The 24,325-nt window shown below is 43.0% G+C and overlaps 1 protein-coding gene across 11 annotated transcripts in view; it reads right to left on the bottom strand.

Annotated features, from left to right (window-relative positions):
* gbf1 (golgi brefeldin A resistant guanine nucleotide exchange factor 1) overlaps nucleotides 1-23,571 on the bottom strand; it is a 116,955-nt gene extending 93,384 nt beyond the window's left edge. For 3 of the 11 annotated variants that reach the window (XM_052080990.1, XM_052080993.1, XM_052080994.1), the window contains exons 1-3: nucleotides 23,265-23,571; nucleotides 12,312-12,415; nucleotides 11,245-11,311 (exon numbers count right to left, since the gene is read on the bottom strand). In XM_052080990.1, the coding sequence (XP_051936950.1) occupies nucleotides 11,245-11,311; nucleotides 12,312-12,415; nucleotides 23,265-23,280 (187 nt within the window). In that variant the 5' untranslated portion in view covers nucleotides 23,281-23,571. Of the gene's footprint in view, nucleotides 1-11,244; nucleotides 11,312-12,311; nucleotides 12,416-17,478; nucleotides 17,555-17,671; nucleotides 17,789-23,264 lie in introns of those variants that run through there. The other 8 variants (XM_052080983.1, XM_052080985.1, XM_052080988.1 and 5 more) reach the window with 8 other exon arrangements.
* Between the last annotated feature and the right edge of the window lie 754 nt (nucleotides 23,572-24,325).

Below are 24,325 nucleotides of genomic sequence, written 5' to 3'. Positions count from 1 at the left end.
TTCTTTCGGTCACGACCCATAGCTCGTGACCATAGGTGAGGGTTGGGACGTAGATCGACCGGTAAATTGAGAGCTTCGCCTTTTGGCTCAGCTCCTTCTTCACCACGACAGACCGATACAACGTCCGCATCACAGCAGACGCTGCACCGATCCGCCTGTCGATCTCCCGCTCCCTCCTACCCCCACTCGTGAACAAGACCCCAAGATACTTGAACTCCTCCACTTGGGGTAAGATCTCCTCCCCGACCCGGAGGGGGCACTCCACCCTTTTCCGACTGAGGACCATGGTTTCAGATTTGGAGGTGCTGATTTTCATCCCAACCGCTTCACACTCGGCTGCGAAACGCTCCAGTGAGAGTTGGAGAGCCCCGTTTGAAGGAGCCAACAGCACCACATCATCTGCAAAAAGCAGGGATGAAATACTGAGGCCCCCAAAACGGACCCCCTCAACGCTTCGGCTGCGCCTAGAAATTCTGTCCATAAAGGTTATGAACAGAATCGGCGACAAAGGGCAGCCTTGGCGGAGTCCTACCTCCACTGGAAACGATTCCGACTTACTGCCGGCAATGCGAACCAAACTCTGACATCGGTGGTATAGTGACCGAACAGCCCGTATCAGGGGGTTCGGTACCCCATACCCACGAAGCACCCCCCACAGAACTCCCCGAGGGACACGGTCAAACGCCTTCTCCAAGTCCACAAAACACATGTAGACTGGTTGGGCGAATTCCCACATACCCTCAAGGACCCTGCTAAGGGTGTAGAGTTGGTCCACTGTTCCACGGCCGGGACGAAAACCACACTGCTCCTCCTCAATCTGAGGCTCGACTTCCTGACGGACCCTCCTCTCCAGCACCCCTGAATAGACCTTACCAGGGAGGCTGAGGAGTGTGATCCCTCTGTAGTTGGAACACACCCTCCGGTCCCCCTTTTTAAAAAGAGGGACTACCACCCCGGTCTGCCAATCCAGAGGCACTCTCCCTGTTGTCCACGCGATGTTGCAGAGGCGTGTCAACCAGGACAGCCCCACAACATCCAGAGCCTTGAGGAACTCCGGGCGAATCTCATCCACCCCTGGGGCCTTGCCACCGAGGAGCTTTTTAACCACATCGGTGACTTCAACCACAGAGATAGGAGAGCCCACCTCAGAGTCCCCGGGCTCTGCTTCCTCCAAGGAAGGCGTGTTGGTGGAGTTGAGGAGGTCTTCGAAGTACTCTGCCCACCGGTTCACAACGTCCCGAGTCGAAGTCAGCAGCGCCCCATTCCCACTGTACACAGTGTTAGTGGTGCACTGCTTCCCCCTCCTGAGACGTCGGATGGTGGACCAGAATTTCCTCGAAGCCGTCCGGAAGTCGGCTTCCATGGCCTCACCGAACTCTTCCCACGCTCTGGTTTTTGCCTCGGCGACCACCGAAGCCGCGGCCCGCTTGGCCAATCGATACCCGTCAGCTGCCTCTGGGGTCCCACAGGCCATAAAGGCTCGATAGGACTCCTTCTTCAGCTTGACGGCATCCCTCACTGCTGGTGTCCACCAGCAAGTACGGGGGTTGCCGCCACGACAGGCACCAACCACCTTACGGCCACAACTCAGATTGGCCGCCTCAACAATAGAGGCACGGAACACGGTCCACTCGGGCTCAATGTCCCCCGCCTCCCCCGGAACATGGGAAAAGCTCTGTCGGAGGTGGGAGTTGAAACTCCTTCTAACAGGGGATTCCGCCAGACGCTCCCAACAAACCCTCACTATACGTTTGGGTCTGCCAGGACGGACCGGCATCTTCCCCCACCATCGGAGCCTACTCACCACCAGGTGGTGATCAGTTGACAGCTCCGCCCCTCTCTTCACCCGAGTGTCCAGAACATGCGGCCGCAAATCCGATGATACAACAACAAAGTCGATCATCGAACTGCGACCTAGGGTGTCCTGGTGCCAAGTGCACATATGGACACCCTTATGTTTGAACAAGGTGTTCGTTATGGACAATCCGTGACGAGCACAGAAGTCCAATAACAAAACACCACTCGGGTTCAGATCGGGGGGGCCGTTCCTCCCGATCACGCCCCTCCAGGTCTCACTGTCATTGCCCACGTGAGCATTGAAGTCCCCCAGCAGAACAAGGGAGTCCCCAGCAGGAGTACTCTCCAGCACACCCTCCAAGGACTCCAAAAAGGGTGGGTATGCTGAGCTGCTGCTTGGTGCATATGCACGAACAACAGTCAGGACCCGTCCCCCCACCCGCAGGCGGAGGGAGGCAACCCTCTCGTCTACCGGTGTGAACCCCAATGTACAGGCACTGAGCCGGGGGGCAATGAGTATGCCCACACCTGCTCTGCGCCTCTCACCGTGAGCAACTCCAGAGTGGAAGAGAGTCCAACCCCTCTCGAGAGAACTGGTACCAGAACCCAGGCTGTGTGTGGAGGCAAGTCCGACTATATCCAGTCGGAAATTCTCTGCCTCACACACCAGCTCGGGCTCCTTCCCTGCCAGAGAGGTGACATTCCATGTCCCAAGAGCTAGCTTCTGCAGCCGAGGATCGGACCGCCAGGGTCCCCGCCTTCGGCTGCCGCCCAGCTCACATTGCACCCGACCCCTTTGGCCCCTCTCATGGGTGGTGAGCCCATGGGAAGGGGGACCCACGTTGCCTCTTCGGGCTGTGCCCGGCCGGGCCCCATGGGTGTAGGCCCGGCCACCAGGCGCTTGCCAACGAGCCCCACCTCCAGGCCTGGCTCCAGAGGGGGGCCCCGGTGACCCGCGTCCGGGCAAGGGAAACCTTGGTCCATATATTTTGTTCATCATAAGGGGTCTTTGAGCCGTGCTTTGTCTGGCCCCTCACCTAGAACCTGTTTGCCATGGGTGACCCTGTCAGGGGCATAAAGCCCCAGACAACTTAGCTTCTAGGATCATTGGGACACACAAACCCCTCCACCACGGTAAGGTGACGACTCACGGAGAGGACATGCATAATGCACTGCTGTAAACTGAAAGGTACTTCTATCCCTCTGCAACAGAAGGTGGAAATCCATTGCATGTCTTGGTGGAAATTCTGCATTCACATCCTCGATCATCCAATCACAAATGAGTGACATTGAGGAAATACTATCTACAGAATATATTTTACCGATTGAACCAAATCAGCGTGTCCACTAGGGATGTGAATCTCAGCACTGAGGACGATTCGATACACATCTCGATGCACTACCAGCGATGCGATACTTAAACGATACACGGAATTTTCTGGCGACACGATGCGATACGTTTCACCGTCTTCACGATGTGATATGATGCGATACACATTTAGTTCAAATCAATGCGATCCGATACAGTGCAATTTGTTGTGATATTGTGTGTGCAATTAAACATGATGCAAATACGCAAAAAAAAGGTTTAAAAAATATGGAATTTAGTATGGTATTGCAAAAAGTAGACCACTTTATTCCTTATAAACAGTAGAACGTGTAAAACAACTTATTTAAGCCCTTTCACAATTGGGTTTTGTGCAAAGAAAACGTAAACAATTTGGCACCTGAGACTCACAGCTGTTGCTGTAGTGTAAACACAAACCGACTACTCACTGAGTGTCTTTTATGAAATACTGTATCTATCTCCATAGGACAGAAAAAAATACATTTGAAACAATGTGGCAGTCACAGCCTCAAAGCTGCTGTGTGCATTGTAGCGTACACAGACCACTCTCACTGAGTGTCAAAATGAAATGTCGAAAAGAGTCATCCATATATAGTTTTTCCTTGCGCGGTCATAGTTAGCTGCAAGGGGACCCCCAAAATAAGAGGCGATTTTTTCTCTGATCCTGACCTGGTTTGGCAAGTTTCTCCGGTGTCCAACGAGGAACTGGACGGGGAGGGGGCGGGAACCTTGTCGGTGATGTGGTGCCATCGTTTTAAGTGGTCTGCATATTTGTGGCGCTGCCGTTGTATGGCTTCGTAGTGCGAAATTCTTTGCAAATTACCGAGGTTTTATCAAGCTTTCCATCTTTCTTTTCGAAGCCGTAGTTTCCAAACATAATATCTGAATGTTGCGGATGCATTAAATAAAGTAGTTTCCTCGCTGCTGCTTGCGCGAACTTCCATAGTGTTTCGAGAGTAGTGTACTGTACTGGACTGTATGTGCACTCACGGCTTCCGTCCGTATTCAACACAAAACGCAAAGTAATGATGGTGCATTCAATGCGCCTAGGAAAGGGCAGATAGGTGACGTTTAACATGAATAAAACGGTGCTTGAATCGGATTTTACCGATACCCACCAATGCATCGTGATTAATCTCGATTTCACCCGTCAATCGCGTTGTACCCAGTGAATGAGCCGATGCACTCGCATCGCGCACGTGCGCATCGATGTATCGATTAATATCGATTATTTTCCACACCCTTAGTGTCCACCACCCGTTTGCTGTTTGTGCCTATGCATCAAACAGCAGTTCAGAGTACTGTATCCACTTCAATGCTCACATTAGCAACGACAGTGAGGCCTGGAAGAGCGTCTTTGGGAGGAATCTGTTAGAGAACGTGAAGTAGGCTACAAGATCTCAAGAACCAATGCATTATGAACATAATGTTATAGAAACTATAGACTGCAGAAGATGATTTTTTTTGAGATTTGAAATAATTTTTCATTTGTCATTTTGGTTTGTGTTTTAATGACCTCATTCTCTGTTATGAAATGCAATGAAGCTCTGACAACAGCCTCTGTTGCCAATGCCACCCAATTAGATGTGTGCTTTTGAATTGTGGTAGTGTTTGAATCAAATGGAGAAAAGCTGCAAGTCAAAGGGCCACTCAGATGTTGCACCAAGGGAGCTGTTTTGAGCTCTGAACCTGCATTTGTATGAATAAGAATGAAGGGATTTAGAACTGACTTTTTTTAACAGAAAAACTGACCTCTGTTGCAGCAGAGGTGTGGGGTGGGGTGTGGGGTGTTGATGGGAGGGTGGCTCGGGAGTTGAATTTTGAGAAGGCAAATGCTGGAGTGACAGGACTGAAGATTTGAAAAGCTGATGCTCTCTGACTTGCATAGAATACGGAGCAGTATCTGAAAACAACATTTTTAAACAAAGGATATTCCGCAAATATCAAAATTAATTCAACATCAAAACAGAACAACATTGGAATAGATTTTGCAAAACAGACTGGTTGAAGGACACACGTGACTAATGACTCAACTTTGGGCATTCAATTAAGATTTGACTAAACCGAACCATATCAAAGATGTAGTGCAGTATTGCTCTCTCACAAAAAGTAAAATAACTATAATTGTAGATTGCCATTCAATTGCCTGTCTCAGATTTGCTGGATATGTTAAAGTCCCATGCAAAGTTTCTTCAGTATTTTTTTTTCTTTTGTACCGACGGGGCCTACCTCAAACATGGTGCACAATGGTGCCCAATCGGCGCTTAAATTCTTTCATTCGCGCTTCAGTCAATTCCTTGCAAGTATTTCTTACACACTTTCAAGAGGCGGAGGGCCCAGTAGTCGAGTAGTTAGCACATCGACTTCACAGTGCAGAGCAACCGGGTTCGATTCGAGCTCCGGCCTTCCTGTGTGGAGTTTGTATGTTCTCCCTGGGCCTACGTGGGTTTTCTCCAGGTCCTCCGGTTTCCTCACACATTCCAAAAACATGCATAGCAGGCTGGATGAAATATCCAAATTGTCCCTAGATGCGAGTGTGAGCGTGGATAGTTGTTGGTCTCTGTGTGCCCTATGATTGGCTGGCAACCGGCGGGTCAGGCCGTTCCCCGGCTACTGGCCGAAGACAGCTGGCATAGGCTCTAGAACCCCACGCGACCCTAGTGAGGATAAAGCGGTTCTGAAAATGGATGGATGGACTTTCAAGAAGCGTCAATTCTCTCACCTTGACCTCTGATGACACTCATGATCCGTAACCTAGAAATACAGCATGTGCGCAACCATCAAGAGAGACGTACTTTGGTGAAGTCTGAGGGTGGCCCTAAGATCCGTATTGTGGGGTTTTTATGAGACATGAGAATTCAATTGAGATCATTTTTTAAAATAGGGCACACTGATTGTGAAAAAAATTTGCATTGTAGATCCAGAACATCACTGATGACGTGTGAGCAGTTCACAGTTACGTGCATTTAGGGGAGGCAGGTGAATATGTGCCTCCCCTGTCATCATGAGAGGAAAAAGAAACGAAATAAAATAACACAAGTATTAATAGTTGTCCGCTGGACTATAATTTTGGTGTGGTTCTTAATGTATTTTAACCATTTTATAGTAAAAATCGCAAAAAAATCTGTATTTCCTGCTTAAATAAATGTGAGGCATGGCCAGCCATTATGACACAAATCCACAGGGAAAATGCGTGCCTTGAGGCAGCCAGTACTTCTGCGACAGTGAGCAGCCTGATAGCCTGCCACCAGCCAGGTCATGGTGAACCCATGTGCAAAAAGTAAACAAGTGTGCTGTGCGAGGCTACAAGCTGTCATTTCTCACCCTGAAAATTGAGGATTTCCAAACTAAGAAATTTTCAAAGCTGGACTTTCAAACAAAGCAGTAAATTATAATAAATACTGGGAGTCCGACGCCAGAACCACAACGTTTGCTTCAAACGATGGCAGTCGGGGAAAAAACAGTAAGCTACTAGTTATTTTCAAACGCAATGGTTTACACGTCAATACTGGCTTTGTGGCTGTGCTATGAAAAAAAAAGTAATTTCTGCCCCCCTCTTCTTCTCAACGAGTGAGATTGTGTGGACCCATATGGGATTTTGTGACATTAAAACCTTGACAAACATGAACGATCGAACTGACGGGCCGTATGTTAGGAATTGTTCTTTTTTTTTTTTCCCCACCCACCACCAATGAGTCTTCCTCCTGATTGCGTTTCGTCATTGGGGTAACTCGTTCATCTTGTATTTGCTGATAAAATTGTCAATCAATTTAGTTAGCGTATCGATGACTGACTTTTATTTTTGTTTTCATTTTTTTTTAAAGTGCGATGAAAAGAATGACGAACATTTTTAGTCAACAAAATTAACACTGGATCTTTTTTTTTTCCAAAAATATATTAAATATTTAGCTTTTGTTTCTACCATGTTGCTGACCAGTGTGAAATCAATTGAAACAATTTAAGCTTTGGAAAGCAACATTCAAAAATTAAATTTTGACCTCATTTGAGACATGTTTTATTGCAGCTCATAATTGTAATAAGGCTAATCTTTTTCAGCTTCATATTTTTCTACCACACTCTGGGGAAGGAGTGCCTCACCTCAGTGTCTCGAATCTCACCGCATGTTCATCAACAGGCTACTTTGAAGAAGTGTGTGTTTTTGCATTCACTTTTTAATAAATCTAATCAAAGCAATTTAATTACAATAATATGCTTGTGATTCCAATTGTGCAGTATGATGTGTCTCCTTTGAGGGGCACTACACCTTAGTACAGCCTCTAGAGCAAGGGTGCCCAACCTTTTTTGACCTAAGATCTCATTTTCGACCAACCAACCCATTACCGCACACGCACGCACGTACACACACCTGGTCTGATGAGCAACTAACATAACGGCCCCTAGAGTGAACGAAATCTAAAAATAAAGTAGACATCAAAGTTTATGAAAAGCAAATCCCTGCCAACCTTTGTCGAGACCTGAGGCATGGAACGCACTTTTGCAGCATGTTAACGATCGTAGCTCACGTGTACCATTTTAAAATGCTTCTCCCGGCAGTCCAGATTGCCATTCTTTACCAGTGCCCTTGGTGAATTGTACGTGAAACGAACTCATGAAGAAAAGATATAGAGCAACAGTTCTGATCGCAAGCTGCATTTGCAGACTGCTGACCACTATCAACTTCCGGTGATGAAGGTCACACGCCATCATAGGTTAAAGGTGAACTTCTTTGTTATTTTGTTTTTTAAATACTTTTTGTGAAAGTGACATTGATAAGGGTGCAATGAGGACTAACACAAAACTATATCATATTAACACGTAAACAAACACACAAATGTTTTGGGGCCCCCCCGAGGACCCCAGAACCCCTCGAAATCTACTTGGGACCAATGTGCGAGCTAACGGTCGATCACGATGGACGTATTGGGCACCCCTGCTATAGAGTGCAGAGCCCAAAAGAGACTCAAGTCTACAGGAGAATGTACGCACTGACAGATTAGTCAGATCATGTCCTGCTGTCTGCCCACTGTCTCCACCCAAAGTGCGTACATTTCATGAGGCTGCGTAAGTGGCCCACTTAAGTGAATGGGAAAACCTGCGCTGCAAAAAAAAACGTGCAGCGGCGCACCTTTTCTGACTTGAGCCCCTGGGAGAATATGCCCCAATGTGAATACTGGGCATACAGCCATATGAAAATGGTTAACCTTTAAAAAGAGGTCAACACAACGAAAAGTCAAATAAACACATTGGTCAACATGGAGACTGCATAAACACTTTGACAACATGTGCAAAGTATTTTGTGAATACGTACAATGACTCTCTCCTCACATCAAGCATGCAAATACACAAAAATGTCTCCCTTATTCATTGAAAATGTGTGTAGTGCATACAATTTTGGTGAACACACATCACAATAAACTTGAGGGGGGTCAAAACAGCTGTGACATCAAACCTGTTGTCAATACAATTATTCTCATATAAGTATCAAAACAGCATCTGAAAAAATAAACAGAATATGGCCAAATTAGTAACTTTACCTTCCTTCTCATCATCCATTTATTTCTGCTTGGTCACTTTTTTCTGAATTTCAGTGGGCGGCGTTCTTTTTTTCTTTTTACTTAAGTGTTGAGGCACTGTGGCAAAAAAATAAATTGCTTCTGTGCATGTTAATCAGCACGGTATTTTATCAGTTACAAAAACTGAAGTGGGTTTGATGACATAATCACATTTATTTTGCTGGGCCGTGGAAGTTCAAGAATCTTAGGGTGGATCTCAATTCTCTTCTCAGCTTGCTTGGACCTCCTCTATAAAGAACATCAGCAAGTCAGCAAAGGGGAAAATGAGATGATCCCGAAAGGTCTGCCGCTACCCGCAGGATGCGTGGGGCAGGGTTTTCAAGTTGAGAGCACAGGGCAGTGTTTGACTTTGCAAATTGGTAATCACCCAATGGTTGGTGCACACCAGGAGCAATATTTTTTTTAATCAAATGATTCCATAAGTCTACTTTATTATTATTTATTCTCTGATGGTTAGCATCAGGTTCAACAATGACATGATTTGGTCCCCAAAGTTCAAACATGGACAATGGAATTTAAAACAATAAATAAAATGGGATAGAGTCACAGTGACCATGAACAGAATAAGTGGTATAGAACACAAATGGCTGAAATAACAAACACAGGTTTGTTTTTAATAATTCCCAATGCTAATTTGTACTTTGAATACTGCAACAGTCAACCGTACCAAGGGAACTGAACTGTGTCATCATACAATATTTTAATGTAAGATATCAATCTTACACATTTGTGTCTCTTTCAACTTAACTGGTTGAGGCCAATGAGCAACCACAATGCCTCAGCAACCCATGTGGGCCCTGCTGCCTTGGACAGAGTGGGTGTAATGGAGAGCTGACGGATCACGCCACATGTTCAATCAGTGACTGAGCTTCTCCAACCGTGCTCTCATTGTTTCAGTCCAGAGAGAATTTTCAAGGAGATGATGGAAACTTTTTTTACTCCATTTAAAAAGAGGGCAACACTTCCTTTCCCAGAACAATTTATCTCTCTTCTTGACAAGACAACCTGCTATATTTACCCAACTAAAATCACAGATGATATACTTCCAGCTGCACAACTCTCGAGCTCTGTGCCACATGCTCCTGCCAATCATGCAAGTCGAACAAAATAGCCGTTAGCCAGATACAGAGCAATAGAACAGAAACAACACAGCAGAGACCTGGCCATGCCGAGAAATCTTGAGGGAACCAATTCTTATTTCCGTCCCTGTTTGCCTTTTTGTGTTAGTAAGCGCAGATGCACACGCTTGACTGAATGGAATTACAGAGCTTTCATAATGCAGGCCGCTGGGGCAATATGAAAACCCCAGAACAGCAACCAAACAGCCCACCCACAAGTTTTTCAAATGAAATATGTGCTTCTTAAGGGCAAACGGATAGAAAGATATATTGTGTTATTCTGGTGAAAAAGGAAAAGGAAAAAAAATCAAATCAGTATGTACGGCACAGATCACATCCCTGTTGAGGTTATTTGACCTTTTGTCTTTCAACGGGGTATGAATGTAACATAAGAGACAAACTGCACATGGGAATTGGGTTTAAGGGTCCTTGACATGGACTCATTATTTAAACTGTCTCCCTTGACAAGTTGGTTTAGTTATGATAAAAATCAGGTCAAATAGAAAAGGCATGTTTTTATTTTTTTATTCATGGCAAGAGGTAATGGGCTTGAGGGGCGGGGTGGGGGGAAGGGGCTTAAACCAACTTGGTAAATTTCTGAGCCAGCAGTGCCTGTCCATCTAACAACGGCTGAGGAATTCCCCGGAGACAGACAACACCAGCGTGGGTTAAAGCTGCGCAAGCATCGTGTAATGACTGTCCAATGGCCTTCCACTGTTGCAACTGGAGACGAAGGACTATGAAAGCTGCCAGGTCTCATTGCAAAGACATGACAACATGCAGTATTGACCAAGCCAGCGCAAGTCTGCCAGACAGCACTGTGCAGCATACAAAAACCTAAACTCATTAAATCATGCCACTTTAAGTGGTAGAAAAGATAACCAGTACAGTTGACTGCCAGACAATTTGCACAGAACCTTGCATGGAAAGATGCATCAAAGTCTTAAGGCTGGCACACATTGACCGAACCCTACAGAACTCTCGTGCAGTGTACGAGATGAGGCATCTACTTTTTCAGGAGTGGCTGAGACTCAGCCAATGGTTTTGTGGTGATTCAAAAATCATAGTTATGCAACGTGGCAACGACATAGATTACAACCAATCAGAATGCAGACGTGGACATTCCTTTTCCTGACACTCCTTGACTGATCCTGGGTTCATGTTCTGCTAGTATGCTTGTGACTACTGTTAGCATGAGGAAGAGCCCAATCAGCCTACACTAGTATTGCAATTCTTGTGAAAACGTAAAAGACTGAGACACACCACTAACTGAGAAGTAGATAACCTTGTATTTCCAATTAACTACTAGAATAAAATTTATTTGACAGGTAACAAGGCCCGTGTACGACAAGTTTTCAGTGCATGACGGCCCTCCAGCCTGCATTGCATCGGTATCACAAGCACAAACCTTTTATTTGGCTGAGTATTTCCTTCAGGTGGCCAAAGCTGTTCAACAACGGATCCTGTTCTTCATCCTGAAAACCAAAGCGGAGGGGGGTTGCAAAATCTCAATATTTCATTTGGAAATGATCTCTAATAAAAAGAAAAGAATATTAAAAAAAATAAAATTAATACTTTGACTCTTTAAAAATTATTCAATGCTCTTCAATGCAACATATGTGATGATGCTTTAATAGCCTTTTTGTTGAATTATAGGTACACTGAAGCAATGTTCAAATAATACTTTTAGGGGTGCACTGAATGATTATAGGGTTACTAAATAAATTTGGCAATTTTCAGCAATAATAAAATAATATTTTGTCTGTAATTATTTGATAATTTCATTATTTTTGAATGTACAATTTACACATTTTGACATTTGCAGGGCTGTGAAATGAGGAAGAGAAAATCCGAGGAAAGTCACAGTGGGGTTCTGGGGGGCACAGCCCTACAGTATAAGCGGGCCCCAGACACCAAGCAATTTAAGAAGTAATATGGTATATACTAAGCATTTCCTGGAAGAAAATAATTGATCTCAATAATGTATAACAATATTGCATCAAATGTTGATCACTTCGTACCCATTGCAGCCTGGTCATCATGGAAGGGGGATGTATGCCACCGTCTCAAAGTTTCTAATTTTTTCTGTGATGTTTTTATTTTTAGTTTTTCCCTTGCCCTCCTGGGGGTTATGCTCAGGGGATGTCATTAATATTTAGCACCTATGGGCATGTGAAGCCCAAGGGACTGTTTGTGATTCAGGGCAATATAAGTAAATGTGACTTGACTCATTCCATAACTCCATCAATATCTGATGTGTAATCTGAGGTTTAGATCATGTGATTATACTGTGATTATACTGTAGGTAGCTGAGCAATAAGAAGATACAACATAAGAGATTGTTAATTGGACAAGAGTTAAAACTTTCAGCTCTGAGATGGTGAGACTTTCTTTATATTCAGTAAGTGTACTAATTACAGTGAAATGTGAATAAAATGATATAGCCATGATATGAAAAAAGTGTTGTTCAATTACCAAGGGAGTATGGGTGTTCCATCTCGAGTTCCTCTTGATAGCACCAACAACAGCAGAAATTTCACCCTGGACAATGTAGATACTTTTGTCCACCATGATGAGTTCTGAGGGAAAAATTAAAAGTGTGAATTACTCATTACAAATTAAGTCAACAATACTTGTTACACAAGGGTAGCTAGCTAATGTGTATTTGGGTGATGTGATGTGAATTTATATTTAGATATACCCCACTGGTCTAGTCATCGCAAGTGAGAGACCAGCAAAGTCGATGCATAATAAATCCATTTGTAGATTTTTGCAAATGAACAGTACAATCAAGTCAGATGGAAATAATTGAAGGTAAAATTGTAGATTACATCTTGTAGAAATTGAGCCACATAAGTGTCATATTCCTAAAAAAAAGGGGCAGCCAAAAAGAGGGCTGAGCCGTGTACACCTGGCCATCAGCTTTGATGTTACAATCCTTACAAAGACTTATCTGGACAAAAAGAGACGTAATGAAGATGACCAGGATGGATGTTAAGGTCGCCATTGTACAACACAAAACCGATGCAACGAGGGGGCACATCAGGAAAAATACTTTACAACAGGGGTGCCCATTAGGTAGATCCTGATCTACCGGTAGATCTGAGACAGGTCCCAATTAGATCCGAGGAGTGTCGAGGAGAAAAAAAACCCCAACCATTTGTGTGTCTTTGTACATGTTAGTAATATATATTTTTTGTGTTCATGTACGCTGCACGCTAATCATCCTATCAGTCTCATTTTCACACACAAAAAGAACAAAATTAAAAAATAAAACAAAGCAGGAAAATCTTGAATTGATGGTGGCGCGTGAGTACGGCACCAGAAGTTGTTTGCGCTCAGCAGTCTGCAATTGCAGATTGTAATCAGAGCTGTTGCGCTCTGTCTTTTATCGTCATTATTCTCATTCCGAGTTTGCTTCGTGTACAATTCACCGAGAGCACGGGCAAAGAATAGGAATCTCGGAGGGCCCAGGGAAGCACTTTAAAACTGTACGTGTGAGCTACGATAGTTAACAGGCTGCAAAAGTGCATCGCATGCCTCAGTTTCAGGCCGTTTCTCATCATGGCGTTCATGTGTGCGTGTGTGTGCACGTGCCGGTACGGGTAGATCCCGGGAGGTTAGTTGATCGAAAAGTAGATCTTCGGTCCAAAATGTTTGGGCACCCCTGCTTTACAAGATTATGGTAAAACCAACAAAAGGGGAAAAAAAGCATCCAAGACCTGACACACATTGGAGGAAAAATTCCGCCTCACGGTTCTTGCAGTCAAACGTTAGGAGAGGTGTTTTTGATTGATGGACTTCTGTTTTGTATTAGGTCACCGATTAAGCCAATCGTAAATAGTGTTCCTACTGTGATCAAAGGAAAACTGTGTTACAAAGTCACACCACGGCACATGGAACAACCAATAAATCAGATGAGCAAACAAAGGAAGCACCAACCTCACCTCATGCCGCATGGCCACACAGGGCCGAGAACAAACAGAACGCCACCGCGGTAACCACAAACAAAGCCGTCACAGCCAAAGAAGGGCGACAAACAAATTGGCGGCTCCAAGCAACACCGTCACAAGGCTCCCAGGGATAGGCATCCAGAAGAAGAAAAAGAATGACTTTGAACCATAGGGAAAGCGGAACCTAGAGGCATGCAAGCCAACGCGGTAGGGCTGTGCGAGATGGCTAAAATGTAATTTCTCAATATTTTTGCCCGATGTATCGATAACGATACAATAACGATAGTATTACAGGTTCAGTGAAAACTAGTCATGCTTTTAAAAAAGGTCCAAAAGAATGTGGAAAGTATTGTATTTTCCACATTATGAATCAGTTTTTTTTTTCATAGTTTGGCCCGGGAGTGCGATTTGTACTCTGGAGCAATATCTTCGTGAAATGATTAACACAATATTATATCATTTCACATGTCATTTTCACATTAAAACGCAAGAGGGCGCTCTAGGCAGAGTCTGACATAAGTGACGAAGAAGAGGAGACACCCCATCTTTTACCTACGCAGTTGGTGGAATTGTTTAAAAGTGATACAGAAGGAAGAAGTTTTCATTGGATTTCATGATTTGGAGTGACACTGATGGTTTGGTAAACTTGTGAGCATGTTCTTTATGCTATAGTTATCTCAATATCTCTGAATACGTTTCGTGAACATACCAGCCACATTCTCAGTTTGTTTATGCGTCATGTAACGTTTGCATCTCATACACTTATTCAGCCTCTTGTTCTCTATTGTTTTTATTTTTACTTGCCTTTGAAGATGACATGTCCATTCTTGGTGTTGGATTTTATATAAAATAAATTACCCCCAAAAAATGTGATTTATAATCCAGTATGACTTATGGTTTTTTTCTTCTTTAACCTGCATGCAGGATATGAATTTTATGGCTGATGCGATTTATACTTCGGAGTGATTTATAATCTGGAAAATATGGTATATATTTTTGGAGAATTTACTGACAGCAATCAAGTTTAACAAAGTCAGCAATAAATTAAAAATAATTACATCTACATTGTATTGCAGTAGTGCTTGGATGCAAATAAATTTTATGCTAAAATAGAAGTGTTTTTCTGCATGCCCGTGTAAACTCGTTATGTAACCGTTTGTCCATGCTTGAACGTAGGAAGAATAGGATAGAATGTGGATGGATGTGTTGTCTAGCTTGAAAAAAAGTGAACCAGTCACTCCCGCACGACTATGGCGGTGTATGGGTTGATTCATGACATGGCGATTTGATGTGGAAACTTCGAGCGGTGTGAACTATGCCTGGGTCATGTTTTTGAGACTCAGAATAAACATGTTAGATTGTATGACTTTTTATTTATCCCTAAAAAGATCGTGGCAGTCAACAAATATGTACATTTGCCGAACTCAGCAAGACATAGCTTGAAACTTGCTGGTTCATTCCATTTTTCAATTTTAGAGCGAATCACCAACTTTTCAGAAACAATGCATCTAGGGGTGTTCACACGGCCAGATTTGGTCCGGTGCTACGCTTGGGCTGCCCCACTAGAGCATTCACACGTGCAAATTAGCTCCGGCATAGCCCCGGGAAACAGCTTACACCGGACCAAATTTGATCCACCTCAGGGAGGTGGTTTAAAAATTTGCTCCGGAGCAAATGCTCGTTTGCGAAGCAGCACCGGTGTAAATGTGCACGTGTGAACGCAACTGGGTTAAATTTGCTCCAGAGCAAATGCTTGTGAAGAGTTTACATACGGCGAGAATGTGTTGCTTTCGTGCTCTGTCCGACCTCCGTCATGTGTTTGTTTAATAATGACACAAGACTTGGCTGGTAACATCTTTCCTTTTGTAGGAGACTGGACTGTCTCGGAATTGTGTAGTTTGTTCCTTTGTTGTGTGTTCACAACCCCCCGCCCACATATAATTTATTTTGTGATTTCCTCTCTTGATTTTCTGTTTGGCGCATTAGTGTTTTCTTTTCTGAGTGTCATTGAAGTCATCGTTGATTTACGTTTTCGGGGACGTTTTGCTCCGCTGCAGAAACTGCCTTGTGAACGCAAGTGGAGCTGCACCGACGCTGTGCCGGCGCTGACACGCTCATCAGCTTTCTAAGTGTGAACGCTCTACACAATTTGCTGTGGTGCAAAATATATCGCAACAAAATACATCGGTGCAGCGCCGGAGCAAATGTGTGCCGTGTGAACACCCCTTCTGTCAAATATTTGATTTATTTCTGAAACAAATTTCTTTGAAAAACAATTTATTCAAATCACTCATTTAAATAATAGAAAACCAGACCATTACTTCAAATTGACACTGCAGAAAATGCACAAACATATTACGACTGAGATCTGCATTGTGCAGTGTTCAGGAAAGTGGGAGGGGGTACACTGCATGCAGGCTGGTCTCTGGTGAGCTGCAGTACAAGCTGCGGGTGATTGTTTTTTTGTGATCGTCAATGAAAGGCATCGATTATATCATATCATATGCCGATCACGGACATTTCCACGGAAATAGGCCAATTACGATCAGACTAACATTAGTAAACGGTAATTACAACTAACTACTGTTGTGACTTTTTCCTGAATGCAGTGAAATGAGGTGTTAATTTGCAGTGGAGATTATATCATCAATTGGACGATGCACCAGGCAATTATTTGGGGCATATCTATTCATGCCAAGGGCACTATTTGTGGTAAGTGAATGCAGCTAGGGTTTCCCTACCTCGTGAAATTAGCAAATTCAGATGCCATTAATTCTCAAACGTTGGTTATTTTGGTATGAGGTTTTCAGCCGCGGGACTGTCACGAGGCTTTGATTACTTGTCCCTTTTTTAGCATTTAAATTCATCAAGTGATGTTACGTTGTTACAGGAAGTTTTGGAACATATACTGGGCGGCCCGGTAGCCCAGTGGTATAGCACGTCGGCTTCACAGTGCAGAGGTACCGGGTTCGATTCCAGCTCCGGCCTCCCTGTGTGGAGTTAGCATGTTCTCCCCGGGCCTGCGTAGGTTTTCTCCGGGTGCTCCGGTTTCCTCCCACATTCCAAAAACATGCGTGGCAGGCTGATTGAACACTCTAAATTGTCCCTAGGTGTGAGTGTGAGTGCGAAATGTTGTTCGTTTCTGTGTGCCCTGCGATTGGCTGGCAACCGATTCAGGGTGTCCCCCGCCTACTGCCCGAAGTTAGCTGGGATAGGCTACAGCACCCCCCGCGACCCTAGTGAGGATCAAGCGGCTCGGAAGATGATGATGATGATGACTTGGAATCAAGATTTAACTGTTCAATGTTCAATAGCCTTGTCGGCATTTTGTATTTCCCTTTAAGGAAAAAAATTTTTAAAAGCCACAAGCCTTATTTCACCAGAGCATCTTCACGTTTCAAGGTTTGCTCCAATTTCTAACAAGAACATTTGCTGTCAACGGGTGCTAAAGCTAGTTACGTTGTCACCAGTGAGCAAGGTTGTGTTGGGGAAAATTTAAAGCTACCTGGAGGAAAACCAACCGAAATGACAGGTGTAGTGAGCAACCAAGCTCAGCTAGCATGTAAAGTCGCTGAGGTGGCTATGTATTCATCCTTTACGTAGCCTGCAAACAACACTTGTGTGTAAGCTTAATGCGTGCGACAAAACGGTCTGTCACAAAGGTTCACCAGAAATGAAATAAGCATTACCTCTGTGAGTGATCATTCTTTCGAAGATGGAGTTCCGTAGAAGCAACTGACGAACTAGCTATGAGAAAGCTAGCAGCTAGCCGGCCAACAGTGAGTGGAGAAAATCAGTATTGTAGTTCAGTTCACCACAATATATAGATAAACTATAATTTTAAGACATTCCACAGCATGATGGCATACATTTTCTACGCACCAATGATTCATTCGATCAACAGTAAGTGACAAACCATTAGGAAAACTCAATCACCCTGTCGTGGCTGTCAGTCTGGTCTTGGTAAACACAGTGACGTGGAAAAAGCAATGCGCTCTCAACCGCGCTTGATAACAGCATTTTGATTGACAGTTTTGTGGTAAAGTTGAGAAGCGGAACTATAAGGAAAACAAGAAAGAAAATTTGAAATCCAAATTGAGACTTTGATTTTGTTTTGTAAACCCCACTTGATCTGTTCGAGTTCATTAAATAAGATAAGATATCCTTTATTCGTCCCACACTGGGGAAATTTACAGCCTCCAGCAGCAAGAATGTATGTAGAAAGAAGAAAGGAGAAAGAGAAAAAAAAACCAACAAACATCTTTCAATTAAATACAATATGAACACAATGGATAAATCGCAGTACTATTTACAATTTTCCTTCACATAATTTAAATAAAAATTAAAAATTAATAAAAAATAAAAAATAAAGAATATTAACAACAATATCGTAAAATAGAGGCGGGACAAAGACAGCAGCGCATGGTGCGATGGTGTATGGCGGAAATGACGTTCACTTCTCCAATGATTACGTTTTCATTGGGAGCGTGACTGGACTGTGCTGCATAGCTCAACATTTGCCCTTGCAATTACACAATTTCAATGTTTACTGACTCAAATGATAAATGCACCTTTTGTGGAATTACATCTGAGACAATTACTGTGGAGACGAATGAAAAGCTTACACCAATTCAAATCTCCATTTATCTTTCAATATATGATCCTACATGAAAGGGGAAAAAAACAACATAAACAAAAATTGACAGGGGTATAATTTATATCTATTTTCGTCAGTGGTAGCAAGAAGTGCCCAGTAGGAAAACGTCCTGTAATATGAGGCACACCAATTAATCAACTATTAATTGATTATCAAATGAATAAACTAGAGCTGTCGGTTTAGCGCATTTTTATTGGCATTAATTTAAATGAATTTTAATGGGATTAACATTTTTTTCTCCCTAGATTAACGCGGCACACATCACAAGCGGATGTTTCGTTGCTCTATAAATACACCAGAAACAAAACAAGAGCGCTGCAGAAGTCCACGCCCATGTCTGTTTTGCCAGCCAGGCAGCGTGAGACACCAAAATCGGATACTTAAAGAGTTTATGAATGGAAAGTTTACTTTTAAAAAGTTGCCTGATCGCTCCACTGACAAGACCAATGTTACCTGTTCTTCTCTCTCTGTGTATCATACAGGTATACGATGTATGCCACTGACACGATTCCGTGCAAGAAGCATCAACATAATCAACATAGCCTGACTGTGTTAGGGGGAGTGAAACCCCCCTCTTTCAGAATGGTTTGCCCCAGCAGCACGGGGTAAGTGCTTGCGCTTGTTTGTACGGCCGGCAGTTTTGAATACAGCGGCACATAACGAGCACTAGTGTCCGGGGTCTCGTTATCCTCCAACAAACATACAGAAACAGACCGCTGTGTTCAAAGGAAACTTGTGAAAAACGAAGTATGCAACCATGGTTTAAATCCACTATAGGCTGAGTCCTAGTTTACCTTAGATGTGCACTTTATAATGTTATATTGCTCTGTTTGGGTGTCTAAAATTAATATAAATAATGACAGGTAAAAGAAAACAGGTGTGCACAAGTGATCAATTCAAAGCCATCCCTATTTCGAAAAATATTGGTCGGAATGTTATGATTCGGTTTAGGGACCAACAGGTGGCACTGTAGGGCTCCCCTGTCAGCTGCACACCTGTTGGTTATAGGTAATCAGGCCTTTAAAAGGACTCCCAGCCCGAACACTCAGTGTCGGGTCATTGTTGCTTCTTGGCTACTGTCATGTTTGTTTCAGTCCTGTTTTAGTCATGCTTTTTGTTTGTTACTTTGGACTTTGTTTAGGATTTAGTTTTATATGTTTTAAATACAATTCTTCAAATACGCCGTACTCCTCCCTCCTGCCTGCTGCCTGCTTTTTGGGGTCCACCACCACCATGCTACGTGACACGGACAAGATAGAAAATATGTCTTCCTCATCAATACCAAAAACCAATATGGATTATGAGAAACAGATCCCAAATCCTGGGCTGTTCATATTTGAAGAATACGTCTAAAAAAGATTGCTGGATTAACCTTTTACTTGTGTCATGGGAGACATAAGGCATATTGAGAATAACATCGACCAGAGCTCAGTGGCCTACATCAAGTTTCCGTTTGCCTGCAATGTACTTCTATTTCAACACCAGGTGCCACTGCTCCTAAAAACAAATAAATAAACTAAAGAAAGAACGAAAGAATGAAAGAACGAAAGATGGGGTGCCACAGTGGTCAAATGGTTTGCACGTTGGCCTCACAGTGCACAGGTGCAGGGTTCGATACAGACTCCAGCCTTTCTCTGTGGAGTTTGCATGTTCTCCCTGTGCATGCGTGGGTTTTTTTCCAGGTACTCACTCCGATTTTCCTACCACGTTACAAAACTAGACTAATTGGACACTACCTAGGTATGATTGTGAGCACAGATGGTTATTTGTTTATATGTGCCCTGTGATTGGCTGGCAACCAGTTCAGGGTGTACAGAGCCTACTGCTCCAAGTCAGTTAGGAGAGATTCCAACACGCCCGTGACCCTCGTGAGGATACGCTCTTCGGATAATGGAAGGATGGATGGATAAATAAATAAAAATGAAGAGTAGTGCCATATCTTTCCAACTGTAAGTCACACTTCAGAGTTTGGCTGCCCTTGTATACAAAGAAGCGACTTGTGTATTTAGTCAAATGAGACTTCAAACTAACTCTTCCCGAATTGTGTTGACGGCAGCGAATGAGTTCCAGCTGAATCTGAAACTTCCGCTTTCAACGACGGAAACATTTTTCTTTTTCATTTAAAATGGCTTTCCTGAACTACAATACCACGGTGTGCCAAATGTTGTGCCACATTGTGCCAAATGTTGAATTTTTGTCAGTTATTGTGTCTTTTAGTGCTGGAAACAATATATCCTTGTTGGAGTGGATTACATATCATAAACTATGGAGCTAGTTCAAAGAGACCACATTAGTTGCCAATACTACAAGAACAATTTCAATTTTTTCTTTGCGTCGACTTTCTTTTGGTGGTTGGTAAATACTTTTAATGCATTCCCGCCACCTTCTTTATGATTCAGCATCCACCACAACAATTTTTTTTATTTCCAGAACATTTTTTTCCCCCGAAAGCATTTCAATAGCCGTAAATTACACATGGATTTTCGCTGTTCGGCCCAGTCCCCTATTACCTTTGAATAGCAGCGGATGACACTATACAATTTAAAATTTATGTAATTGTGCACAATTGCATTAATAGAATTACATTCCCTGAAATATGTGTCGGGGTGGGAGACGGACTAAATAAATACATGCATACATTAAAATTATCGTGTTGTTAGCTGTCACGCTTCCTATTCCTAATCTTACTCATAAGATCCTGATGACTGTTCGTAGAGTGGACTCAACACGGAGGGGTGTTTGGTGTTTGAATTGTAACACCCCATACATACATATTGAATCATCTTTTATTGGAGACATGTACACCTTGAATAATTGTGCATCGTCATTTCATGCACCTTACTGGCACGAGGAAGTAAAGGTTTGCACAGCAGAAACAGGTATTTAGTTGTATTCATTATTTTTGTTTTAAATTATATTGTTCTATTTGTTTCTAGATGGCCCGGTGATTGAGTGGCTAACGCGTCAACCTCACAGTGCAGAGGTCGTGGCTTTCATTCTGGGTCCGGCCGTCCTGTGGGGAGTTCGCATGTTTTCCCCGTGCCTGCGTGGGTTTTCTCCGGGTACTCCGGTTTCCTCCCACATTTAAAAAAAAAAAAGTACGGCAGGCTGATCCGAAGACAGCTGGGATGGGCTCCAGCATGCCCCGCGACCTTGTGAAGATAAAGTGGACCATAAATGGATGGCGAGATACTTGTTTCTAATTTATATTCTAGGTGTTCTTGGATATTGTAGTTAAATTTGAATTTTGGTAGCTGAACAAATACTTCGTGATGAAATCAACGAATAATTGTGTTGATAAATTGTGATTTATTTATTTTTTATCTGCCGTGAGGATTATTTTTTCCATGATCACCGAGTCCTAGCTTATTATATACAAAAAGTAGGACAATCATGGTAAATGGCATGTACATTGATACTCATAAAACCAGAAGTTGCATCATTTCAAAGTTAACCAACTTGAGCTGAAAATAATAAATTAATTAATGAATAAATCAAGTCAAGTCAACAGTATTTATAGAGCACTTTCAAACAGCCATCGCTGTATATAAAGTGCTGTATATGGAGTAATTTAACATGCACAATAAACAGTAAGACAAATCGGTAATAAAGGCGGTATAAAGCACCAAACAGTAAAACCAAGAACAAATCTAAGTCATGCTGAGTCGAATGCCAAAGAATAAAGTAAGTTTTGAGGAGGGCTTCGAAGATGGGCAGCGAGGAGGCTTGCCGAATGTTCAGTGGGAGGTCATTCCAGAGAGAGGGACCAGCAACAGAAAAGGCTCAATCCCCTCTGAGCTTCAGTTTAGTTCTTGGTACTTGTAATAATGTCTGGTCCACAAACCTGAGGCGCCGGGCAGGTGTGTAGGGGCGGATGAGCTCAGAGAGGTAAGGTGGCGCAAGATTTTTCAGAGATTTGAAAACAAAGGAGGATCTTGAAAATAACTCTAAAATGAATGGGCAGCCAGTGAAGGGATGCCAGAGTAGGAGTTATGTGCTCCCTCTTACGAGTACCAGTCAATAAATAAATAAATAAATAAATAAAATGATGCATTTGTAAATAGCCCACAGGGACGCTCGTGTCAGACCGGTTCTGGTTTAAAACTGAGCTAACCGCAGAGGACACAGCATTCCAAAGACACTCATTGAGCCATAGTTTGATTACTCAGTTCACATTATATAGGTTAAACCTCAAAGCAACAAAGTAGCAAAATTGCTCCAAGTAACATTTACATTTACAGTATGCATAATCTCTGTGTGCCCTGCGATTGGCTGGCAACCGATTCAGGGTGTCCCCCGCCTACTGCCCGAAGTTAGCTGGGATAGGCTACAGCACCCCCCGCGACCCTAGTGAGGATCAAGCGGTTAGGAAGATAATCCATTTTAAGATGCAATCTTTTTAAAAGGTGGCATCAAAACTGAATATTTAATAGGGGGGAAAAAACTCGCCTACGGGGTTAAAGTTCCCTTTAAGGAAAAAAAAAATTTAAAAGCCACCACTTATTTCACCAGAGCATCTTCACGTTTCAAGGTTTGCTCTAATTTCTAACAAGAACATTTGCTGTCAACGGGTGCTAAAGCTAGTTACGTTGTCACCAGTGAGCAAGGTTGTGTTGGGGAAAAATTAAAGCTACCTGGAGGAAAACCAACCGAAATGACAGGTGTAGTGAGCAACCAAGCTCAGCTAGCATGTAAAGTCGCTGAGGTGGCTATGTATTCATCCTTTACGTAGCCTGCAAACAACACTTGTGTGTAAGCTTAATGCGTGCGACAAAACGGTCTGTCACAAAGGTTCACCAGAAATGAAATAAGCATTACCTCTGTGAGTGATCATTCTTTCGAAGATGGAGTTCCGTAGAAGCAACTGACGAACTAGCTATGAGAAAGCTAGCAGCTAGCCGGCCAACAGTGAGTGGAGAAAATCAGTATTGTAGTTCAGTTCACCACAATATATAGATAAACTATAATTTTAAGACATTCCACAGCATGATGGCATACATTTTCTACGCACCAATGATTCATTCGATCAACAGTAAGTGACAAACCATTAGGAAAACTCAATCACCCTGTCGTGGCTGTCAGTCTGGTCTTGGTAAACACAGTGACGTGGAAAAAGCAATGCGCTCTCAACCGCGCTTGATAACAGCATTTTGATTGACAGTTTTGTGGTAAAGTTGAGAAGCGGAACTATAAGGAAAACAAGAAAGAAAATTTGAAATCCAAATTGAGACTTTGATTTTGTTTTGTAAACCCCACGTGATATGTTCAAGTTCATTAAATAAAAATAAAAAATAAAGAATATTAACAACAATATCGTAAAATAGAGGCGGGACAAAGACAGCAGCGCCTCGGTACGATGGTGTACGGCGGAAATGACGTTCACTTCTCCAATGATTACGTTTTCATTGGGAGTGTGACTGTACTGTTGCGCATAGCTCAACATTTGCCCTTGCAATTACACAATTTCAATGTTTACTGACTCAAATGATAAATGCACCTTTTGTGGAATTACATCTGAGACAATTACTGTGGAGACGAATGAAAATTACACCAATTCAAATCTCCATTTATCTTTCAATATATGATCCTACATGAAAGGGGGAAAAAACAACATAAACAAAAATTGACAGGGGTATAATTTATATCTATTCTACGTCAGTGGTAGCAAGAAGTGCCCAGTAGGAAAACGTCCTGTAATATGAGGCACACCAATTAATCAACTATTAATTGATTATCAAATGAATAAACTAGAGCTGTCGGTTTAGCGCATTTTTATTGGCATTAATTTAAATGAATTTTAACGGGATTAACATTTTTTTCTCCCTAGATTAACGCGGCACACATCACAAGCGGATGTTTCGTTGCTCTATAAATACACC

The sequence above is a fragment of the Hippocampus zosterae genome, chromosome 11 (genome assembly GCF_025434085.1).
Source record: "Hippocampus zosterae strain Florida chromosome 11, ASM2543408v3, whole genome shotgun sequence".
Taxonomy (NCBI): Eukaryota; Metazoa; Chordata; class Actinopteri; order Syngnathiformes; family Syngnathidae; genus Hippocampus; species Hippocampus zosterae.
Note: the sequence above shows the minus strand (reverse complement) of the source record. Positions and strands in the feature narration are given on the sequence as shown.